Source organism: Dendrobates tinctorius, unplaced genomic scaffold, assembly GCF_039654945.1.
Source record: "Dendrobates tinctorius isolate UK_male_01 unplaced genomic scaffold, ASM3965494v1 ptg000147l, whole genome shotgun sequence".
Lineage (NCBI taxonomy): Eukaryota > Metazoa > Chordata > Amphibia > Anura > Dendrobatidae > Dendrobates > Dendrobates tinctorius.
The window spans coordinates 20,885,779-20,896,367 of NW_027361814.1; the positions used below are offsets into that span (position 1 = coordinate 20,885,779).

Sequence of the window (10,589 nt, forward strand, 5' to 3'; positions counted from 1 at the left end):
CTTAAATGGTTATACCCAGGTAACCTATACTTCCATTTTTACTTGGAGGGAGAAGAATATAAGGGTATGTGCACACGTTGCAGATTGCTGTGCGGAATTTTCCGTGCCGAATCTGCATCTTTTGGCAGAATCCGCAGGTCAAAAGCCACGTTTTTTTTATGCGGATTTCGTATGGATTTGGCATTCGTTTTTACACCTGCGGATTACTATAATGGAAAACACTGCGGAATCCGCACAAAGAATTGACATGCTGCGGGAAAAAAACGCTACTTTTCCGCACAGATTTTTCTGCAGCTTGTGCACAGCGTTTTTTTTCCCATAGAATAACATTGTACTGTAAATCACTTGCGGATCTGCAGCGGCTCCCCAGGGGCAAATCCACAATGTGTGCACATACCCTAAGAAATACTCTTTACTACAAGTATTGTTACTACTGATGGCTACTGAAATAAAAATAAATTAAAAAAGCCCAACCAGTTATTTTTTATTTTTTTTATTTTATAGGTGCAAATCATCACCTTAAGGCTCCAAGGCAGGAGAGCAACTACTGGTGGGGCAGGGGTGGTAGTGGCACCTAGACCTTTTTGCACTGGAAAGCCCAAAACTTGCATAAAGCATGAATATAATTGGCGCATGGTATGTGCGCGGGTCTTGTTACCAATTTTACATTGAAGCACCGGAATTTCAAGTTACGCTGGTGCCATTCAGCCTTTCTAATGTAGTAAAATCGCTTATCTTGATGTCGTACAAACACATTGTATATTGCTCCATTGTAAATCCTGTTATTCCACCATTGTAAAACTCAATGGTATCTGTTTTGATTCAGCCCATCCTTTAATTTCTAACCATTCTTTAATTTTTTATTATTTCCTCCTTTTAGTGATAATTAGAGCTAAGATGATTCCATTGTATCTTATCCATTTATCGCTTGACTCCTAAATTAAGGGTATGAAAGGGCAACACATTGGGATGAGACATCATTTTTGTATTGTCTATGGGCATTTAGAATACAGCAATACCATTAGTGGAAATTCACCAGGTGACGCCAGTAATCCAGACTCGCTGGAGCCAGGGCCGGGAGCATTTGTTGGAAGTGAGAACCTGGAATGGCCATGTTAATTAGTCCATTCTGATAGCCATTATCCATGTTTTTTTGTTTTTCCCTTTGATGTGACTAACACATGCATATCCAATGAACTATAAAATACAAACTGACCATGGACACATAAGTCAAAGCTGGTAGGTCCAACCACCACAAACTGGCCATCAACATGGTCCGACAAAGCCTTACTATAGACTGTATCCTAACAGGGAATGAAATGGAGTCCCTGTCTAGGAAATGTACCTCAAAGCCCCACATCCCATGTGTCCCACAGCCAAAGCCTCCATGCAAGTTTTCAGAAGGGCCGAACACTGTCAAGAGGAAAGATCAACCAGAATCATCTGAGGATACAAAGGCTTTTAAGAACCTTGCAGAAGATCAGTACAACTGTCTACAATATGCTGAGTCTTCTACAACCAGTAAGTGCCTTTTTAATGCTTTTTTCCCACTTATTAGATTTTTTTATGCAATATTTGAGTATGCATCAACCATTTTATTTAATGGGAATGTATCTGCACTATAAAATTCACTCTTAAAGGGGTTTTCTACCAATGGACAACACCTTTTATGAATGTCCTCAAGGTGCTGCCATGCTTGCTTTTTCTGGAGCCTTGCCCCTCCTATGGTCGGAGTCTGGGGTCCAATGGTCTAAGTGATAAGTAGACTTTTTTTTTTTGCAGTATTTTACCTTTGATGCCAAACTCTACCTAAATTTGACCTAATTTCTTATTTGTAATGTTGATAAACAGTTTGCCGGCTCTAGTTGAGTATTTTTGTAAAATTTTTACGTGACCTTGTATAACCCCCTCCAGCATTCATGAGAATGGGGATCTTGAACACCAAGAATCAGCATTGCAGCACCATCTTGAGTAGAGTAGATCTGACCATGTTTGAGCTCTACTCCAGTCATTGTTAATGGAACTACGGGAAATAGCAGAGCACTGGACTCTCCTTTCTACCGTAGACCTAGAGTCACCGAGTGAGGCCGAGCATGCACCAATCCACTCTACTCAGAATGAGGATCTGCAGAGACTGTTATTGAGGTTCCAGAACCCAGTGCTTGGGGTCGTAGACATCCAAATATTCTTTTATCCTATGAGTAGGTGATAACTGGTTATTTGGAGAATTCTATAAAGGGGTTTTGTAGGCATGTGATAAGTAACTTAGAATAGACAATCTACCATACCCATTAGGTGGGCGTCCCTTTCGATTCCTCCGCTTATCTGCATAATATATTTTGTAGTGGCTGGGTCTGACACTGCAATTGAATGGGCTCAGTGGTTAGCACTCTTGCTCTACAGTTCTGGGTTTGAATTCCGTCAAGGAGAAAATCTGCAAGGATGTTTATTCCCACGCTCTAAACACATACTGATGTGTCTTTGGAGTGTGAAGATTTCAAGTTTTTATTATTTAATAGAATATATAATTTTATCATGCAATCTGTACACTGGCCATTGGGGCTTTTTGGACTAACTTTCTTTAAATTTTCAGGAGGAGTTTACAGCAGATTCCTTATTAGCAAAGCTAGGGTTACAGTGAATGATAAAACCTCTATACACCACTGATAACACAGGATCCTCCCATCACAATAATGTCGCTGCTCCCCCTCCCTTTCCAATTACCTTTTGTATTGAAGCCACTAATGAGCTTGTGTAGAGTCTGTTCATTGTGTGTAATGTACACATGGATTTTCATGAAAAAAAAAAAAGTTAATTTAAAACAGCCCTAGTGGCCATTTTGAAATCTGTATGATTATCAATTTGTTTTTGTTTTTTTTTGTTTTTTATGAAGATTGTGATATGGGGAAAAAAAACATTGCCAAATTTGATTTAAAAAAAAAACAAAACAAAAACCAGTTTAAAACCAACGATCGCTTTCCTTGACACTCAACAAATGAGATGTCCACTTGGGGTCCTTGGAGTTGACCACTCCCCATCCGTGATCTGATATTGTTGACCTGTGCAAAGTCTTGGAGAAAATAATAATAATCTTTATATAGCATCAACATATTCCACAGCGCTTTACAGTTTACACATATTATCATCACTGTCCCCAATGGGGCTCACAATCTAAATTCCCTATCAGTGTGTCTTTGGAATGTGGGAGGAAACCCACGCAAACATGGGGAGAACATGCAAACTCCTTGCAGATGTTTGTCCTTGGTGGGATTTGAACCCAGGACTCCAGCGCTGCAGTGCTAACCACTGAGCCACCGTGCTGCCTTTAACCTTAACATTTTCTTTTTTTAATGTTCCAGGTAATTACTCTGATAATAAGGGTAAACATACCTTTTAAAGGTAAAGCATGTCATAAATATAAGCATTTATACCAATTAATGGGTCCTAGCATGATATTGTAACTGCCTAAATAAGGAATAATTCTTCAGCCATGGCACCAGTCAGATCGAAGAATTAGGGTTACATAGTTCTCCAGATCCCTGCATGCTTGAAGGGTGGGTCACACACCTAAGTATCCAGTAATATTTATCTTGTGTATGTGTATATAATATTTTTGCATACTTGCATTCTTGTGTTTTTTTTTTTTTTTTTTTTGTTTTTTTTTAATACAGCTCCACACACTGGTTGGGGGACTGCAGAAGACTCTAGTTCCAGTTGTTCAGAGGATGAGAGTGATCAAGCTAGTTCACACAGTCCATGTAGTGGTCTCCAAGAAGATGTAGACCATGGGGACACCAGTCCACAGAGCAACATGCAACGCAAGTTGAGAATCGCTTTCTCGTCTCATCAGCTTCTCAAACTCGAAGAATCGTTCAAGAAGCAAAGATACTTGGGGGCCTTAGAAAAGAGGAGGTTAGCAAGTACACTTCACCTCACTGAAATTCAGGTACATATTTATTTTAGAGACCTCTATGATCAGTAAAAAAAACCCAAAAATGACTAGCACACCTATAGTATTAACCCGACCTTGTTTTTTTGTTTGTTTTTTCGCTCCCTTTCTTCCCAGAGCCATAACTTTTTTTTTTTTTTTTTCCCCCTCCATCAATATGGCCATGTGAGGGCTTGATTTTTTTTTTTTTTATTATTATTGTGGGACAGGTTGTACTTTTGGACAACACCATTGGTTTTGCCATAAAGTGTCCTGGAAAACTGGGGGAAAAAATCCAAAGTTTCTTAAAAAAACAAACAAAAAAAAAACACATTTTTTTATGATCTGGGGCTGTATGAGGGCTTATATTTTGTGCGCCGGGCTGATGTTTTTATTGATGCTATTTATTTTTTTTTTCTTTCTCTTCACTGGTTTCAATAGCTGTAATCATCCGATCGCTTATGCTAGAGGGAGCAGGGCTTCCATTCTGCTCTATATAGCTAAAATACTCACTTGCTAGGAGTGCCAACCGCTGGCCGGCGCTCATAGTTATCCGGCAATGACAGCCACAGGGGTCTGCTGCAGACCCATCTGAGACCCCCAGTCATGTGACACGGGCGCTGATGAGTGTAATTATTGATGCGCTTCCAGCATGAAAATGTTAAATGCCGCTGTAAGTAACTATGTTACTATGTCATTATTGGTCATAATGACAAAACAGAAATCTTTCATTTAAAAGAATTTATTATTGTACATTCACATCAAAGCCTTGTTTCCAAAAACAGAAAATCTACCTAAATTATACCCAATGCCAACCCCTTATCCTACACACAGAGGAAATAAATATTGAGAAAAAATGTACAAATCCACCTGTTTCAGTCATTCATATTGAAGCACTTAAGCCATAGTCCTTATATTGCATAGAATTTTTTTATCCCCAACAAAAAAATATTTTTTGCTAATTATCATATAAACCAGAGGTTATATGACTGTATCTTATAGAGATCCACAATTTCATTATGTGGCACCCCTGAGGCTCAGTCGCCACAGAGGTACTGCACCTCCTCCTGAGGACACTTCACCTACACTGCCCTGGGACTACAGCCCTGCCTGTGGAGGGCTATAACATCATTGCTGTACCACACTATCTGTCCCAGAGGATCTGTCTGCAGCGTCGGCTTACATCCACATTGCCGAACACCACAGATGGCATCACGAATTACTTACAAACTTTCACTACCACAAGCACACTGAAACAACCCCCCCCTTTTACAATGGGCGCCCAGGGCCCCGGGCTGGGTCACAGCTGCCGTGACATCTTCCATTGAAGCTCATAGGGCCCGGTACCGAGTACCTCACAGCCCTAGGAGGGCGACCCATTTTCTGGCGTCACAAACAGGATGACGAGACCCAATGCCATCGGGTTCTGTGTGCCTAAGAATCCAACCTTTTGAAAATGTGCAGAAGACCCAATTTATTAAACTGTAAAATGAACGCTAAATATGGCCGCCGGTGCGGTGAAGAAGGGCATGACAATATGGGTGGTCCTAAGAAAAGAGTGCGGACTGTCCTGGGTCTCCCCTGTCTGAACTTCTATGCAACAGCAACATGGCCCACCCCCCGAGGGGTTCGTATACTGGCTTGGTATGGAGGAGTAGGAAGAAGACACCGCCCTCAGAAGGAGGGGCGAGAGCCAGTGGCGGGAAGGGAACCCAGGAAGGAGGATGAACGCAAGAACGCCATGATGGAAGGAGCGTGGAGGCTAGATGAAAACGGAGGGCAGAAGCCATCCTCCCCCAAGCAACACCCGCAGGACATACGGCCACTGCAACACCCTTTACAGCGCCCGCCACTGCCCCCAGGCCAGTGCTGTCACTGATGCGGCCTGCTAGGAGAAGGTATATGAGGGTTCCGGAGGTTGTGGGATGGGAGCTGAGTCCCAACCCGGCCCTAGCGCAGCCTTTTACCGGCATGCCCCTGTCCTGTGCCAACACGGATGCAACTACCGGCCGTTCCTCAGTCCACTCCCGGGGTTGCGGCTGCCATGATTCGCCCCCCGGTGCCTCGGCAGGAGTCGGCCTATCACAGGGAAGCACCGGGTGTGGCCGCCGCCCCTGCTATGATCTTGGTACTAGGAGCCATGCCTGTGGACAGAAATGGTCCGGTGATTACCCGAACCAGGAGTGGTGGCACTCCAATGGCATCCAGCCCGCAACAACCGGCTGTAGGACCGCCAACTGTGGTACCACTTGGGATCGCAGAGCAGAATCTATTGGTGCCGACGGCAGCCCTTGCTGACTTGTTGGCAGCAGAAATACCATCTGCAGCCGCTGCTGTGCACTCAGTATCGGCAGCAGAGACACCATCAACAACCGTTGATATCACCATCCCTGCTGTACCTCAGGCAGCAGCCATGCCAGACGAGAATCGGCAAATCCTCAACCCATCTGGACATCCAGAGCATCTCCCCTGGAAGCAGCCCAAGCAATCCGTTTCCAGAAACCCAGGAGGGGATAACCAGCCATAATGTTGATCTAAACTAACTTGCCCAGGAGGGTATTAGCAAGTTCCATTTTTTTTTTTCTATTTTTGATTATGATGTTTATTTGTTGATCCTCTTGTTGCCCAGTTTTTGTTGGCAGCGTTTTTCATACATGCACTGTGGAGATCATGGACGCTGAGTGATCCAGAACTGTACTTGTAAATAGTTTGCACCTCTTTAGGTGCTCTCTCTTGGTTTTACATAGGAACCTTTCCCTTGGAACAAGGACTACCTCGTTATAAGGACATTTCCAGACGTGATTGCCGGCCCAATGTCTATTCTTTGCACTTATGAATAATGCTTAGTATTCTTGAACAAGAAAATAGAAAATGATAATGTGTAGTAACAATATTAATGACAGATTTTATAGGGTTCGATTGAGAAAGAAATATAGAGAATGTTTTAATAAAGATGTGAGAATTGAATAAAAGTATGCATGTGACGAACCTGGTGTTGACGGTTGTCACTCCTTCAGAAAGTAGAAAATGTGACAGATAATAAAGAAAAGAAATGTGATGATAGAAAATGTGTTACTCAAGCTGATAGCGAGTTTGCTTCCATAGCACTTTAAATTAGGTAGCATAACTTTAAATATAGATAGACAGTTTAAATTGTTTGTAACGTTCAAGAAACAATGCCTCCCACATTGGGAAGTTTAGTATAAGATATGTTCATTATGCAATATAAAATTTTGCATGTTCCTGTATTGTCAACTTTGTTTGCCTTGCAGCCCGCAGACATGCTGTGTTTAACGGGGTGGGGTATGTGACACCCCTGAGGCTCAGTCGCCACAGAGGTACTGCACCTCCTCCAGAGGTGTAGTATCCCATCATCCAGGTAAGGTGGGGACTCCTGACCATGCTCCAACACCTGCACCCCACACCACAAAGCAGTGTAGCAAAGCACCTTCGGCGGCTCCCTGCTTGGAGTATAGCAAAGCACCCATTGTTGGCTCCCTGCTTGGAACACGAAATGTGCTGGGAGGTGGGTGGAGTTAGCTTGCAATACAAGGAGCGGGAAGAGTTTAGGATAAAGGGTCAGTTGGTTAGAGAGCTGGAGAGGAGAAGATCCCCGGAGAGAGGGATAGATGGATGGAAGTGCTGCAGCAGATCCCAGTGACCTGGGTCTGCTGGCACGGGAGAGGAAGAGAGAGCGCAACGTAGCCTGAAAGCCTGATTCTCCATAGAAGGAAAGATTAGTACGGACCGTGAGGAGTAAAAGGGAACAGAGGACGTGGGATAGAAGAGAACCCTTCCTAGAAGTTCTAATCGCAAGGCCGGGGCCCGGTCCCTGAGGTTGTATGGATACTAATGGTCCTGCAGCAGACACCAGAGGAATAGGAGTAGTGACTGCCTTATTCCCACACAAGACTTGGGGGCACAACAGCAACTGGATAGTGAGCCGGGACTTAGTAGCAAGGAGTCCCCGAAGCAGGCTACAGCTGTCTACCGTACAAGTAGAGTTCATAAGAACATCGGACAGGAGGAACTCCAGTGTAACTCAGTACTAGGAGTACTTCACTTAAAGGCGCTATAAGAGGAGACGTTCAGAAAGGCACACATTGGCGGAGTGTTGGAAAGGAGTATTCCATCTGGCTTGGAGGTTGACTGAGTCCCTGACCCAGAGGACACGGCACGGAGGCAGGCACCTGTTTGTACAACAGACTGTGAGTAAAGCTTTGGAACTACATGCCCTGGTGTCCTCCATTTATTCCTGCGCCAACCTGCCCAGCACTGCTGCATCCCCTGCGCCTGACACTACCCCATCTACGCGTCACTTCACCTACACTGCCCTGGGACTACATCCCTGCCTGTGGAGGGCTATAACATCATTGCTGCACCACACCATCTGTCCCAGAGGATCTGTCTGCAGCATCGGCTTACATCCACATTGCCGAACACCACAGGTGGCGTCACGAATTACTTATAAACTTTCACTACCACAAGCACACTGAAACAACCCCCCTTTTACAATGGGCGCCCAGGGCCACGGGCCAGGTCACAGCTGCCGTGATATCTCCCATTGATGCTCATAGGGCCCGGTACTGAGTACCCCACAGCCCTAGGAGGGCGACCCAATAACACACTTGCATGCCACCTATAAGGGAGTAGAATACCCAATGGGAGATTTTCAGTTGGGAAAGTACCCTAAAATTCAGATTATTTAATCAATTCCCAGTTTTAAACCATATGCTTCCTCCATTTGTTCCAAAATATTCAAAAATGTATGCAATCTGGGGCACTTCCATAAAAGAGGAATTGGGGATCGTGAATTGGCATGATTCTGGTCCCAAATATCTAACTTAACAGCAATGTAATGGGATTAGAAAGTTAAAAAATACGATTAGCTCTTATGAGATTGAATGTGGTGTCGATTACATTAATTCACTTATTCTCAAACAGTCCGATGTCTCTTTCCTGTGGCTTTATTAAAGGGAACCTGTCAGCAGGATTGTGCACAGTAACCTACAGACAGTGTCAGGTTAAAATGATGCCTTGTTTGATGAAATCCATCTAGTGGTTATTGTTTAATCTTTATTTTCAGTTTTAAGTTAATGATATGCCCATGCTCCGGGGTTGCGTGTGGGCGGTGCCATCTTGCTAGAGGAAAAAAAAATGTCCTCCTTTAAGATGACAGCTATTGGATCACTGATATCTGCTACTGCGCAGGCGCGGCCGGCGCCATTAACAGTTTTTTTTTCTTTTTTTTTTTTTTTTTTTTTTTTTTGGAATATCAGGATAACATGAACTAACTATATACACATTACATATGAGATCATGCATAATTTGGATCGAAGTTGATAAGTTAAAGTAAAACAATTGTGAAATATTAATCAATGCTCATCTTTGCTTTTTTTTTTTTTTTAGGTCAAAACTTGGTTTCAGAATCGAAGAATGAAATTGAAAAAACAAATGCAAGACGAGTATCCCATGGGCAACCCATCAGCCATCTACCCTAACCGCCTCCCCATCTCTTACTATATACCTCCAGTATCTGTAAATTTTCCTTTCTACCAACCCCAGACTTATTCATATCAAAGCCCACAGATTACCTGCTCCACAACTCCAAGACTCCCGTTTCCCCCACTAGTACCACACCCGGCCATCATGAACAATACACATCCAGAACTATATGGACCATTTTTTAATCCACGCTACATGTAGTTTAACAATGAGACTTTTTGTATTCAAATTTTTGCTGCCTTTTTTTTTTTGTTTCTTTTGGGGGGAGGGGGCTGGGATCTAGGTGGGATGATTTAACTTATAATGCAAAATTTTAGTATATATTATTCGAGCCTGAACTGTTCTGTGAAATGACAATCTGTGCTATGTATCTTTTAAATTCTAAAGTACTCAAATGTTTTTAATCTAGTGTGCTTCAAATGTGTTCTGAATACGAGATCAGATCAATTTATAAGTTAATATTAAACAGGTGGGATTTGTAACTTTGAACAACACCTTACCAGCAGACTTTTACACTTTATTCTTGCTTATGCACAAGTGACATTAAGATTCCCAGAATCATTCTCGAACGGTAGATGCACTGGAGTCCATGGTCCTACGTGGCGTTATGCACGCCATGTGGAGCTCCGAACCAGTATTACGATGGTGTGATTAAGATTCGAAATGTCTTGTATGATCACAAATAAGACACTCTTTGAATTTTTACCAATGGACCAATGATCTAAATAAATCTTGTGCTTTTTTTTATCGGAAAACTGAATGCAATGGAAGTGTTTCATATGTATTCTATGACTCAACTCGAGTCCCTTACCACCTCAAAACAACATGGTAATATACACCAACAGACGAATATTGCTATTTGTAAGCCCTCTTGTCATGCTCCACTGCTATGGAATCTGTTTGCCTTTTAGAATCAATCTCTCTCTCTCTCTACAGCTGTTGTTATTAATATGCATAGTATAGAAGAATATTTAGAATTGAGAGTCCTCAATGGTTGATGCCTTTTAATGGCTAACTGAAGAGATAACAAGTTGCAAGCTTTCGAGACTACGCAGGTCTCTTCATCAGGCTAGACTAATACAAAATCTGAAGGATAACATATTTATACAAATCCTTCAGATTTTGTATTAGTCTAGCCTGATGAAGAGACCTGCGT

At 42.7% G+C, this 10,589-nt stretch overlaps 1 protein-coding gene across 1 annotated transcript; it reads left to right on the forward strand.

The window, feature by feature from the left end:
* Window positions 1–1,079: 1,079 nt before the first annotated feature.
* On the forward strand, window positions 1,080–10,188 carry LOC141049774 (homeobox protein vent1B-like). Its single transcript, XM_073546520.1, has 3 exons — window positions 1,080–1,521; window positions 3,672–3,946; window positions 9,338–10,188. The coding sequence occupies exons 1-3, from the start codon at window positions 1,272–1,274 to the stop codon at window positions 9,632–9,634; spliced, it is 822 nt and encodes a 273-aa protein (XP_073402621.1). The 5' UTR covers window positions 1,080–1,271; the 3' UTR covers window positions 9,635–10,188.
* Window positions 10,189–10,589: the final 401 nt, after the last annotated feature.

Bases quoted from the DNA above. Each gene is read 5' to 3' on its own strand.
- LOC141049774 (XM_073546520.1), top strand. From the start codon at position 1,272: ATGGTCCGACAAAGCCTTACTATAGACTGTATCCTAACAGGGAATGAA. The intron at 1,522-3,671 runs GTAAGTGCCTTT...TTTTTAATACAG, and splicing joins TGCTGAGTCTTCTACAACCA to CTCCACACACTGGTTGGGGG. The intron at 3,947-9,337 runs GTACATATTTAT...TTTTTTTTTTAG, and splicing joins TTCACCTCACTGAAATTCAG to GTCAAAACTTGGTTTCAGAA.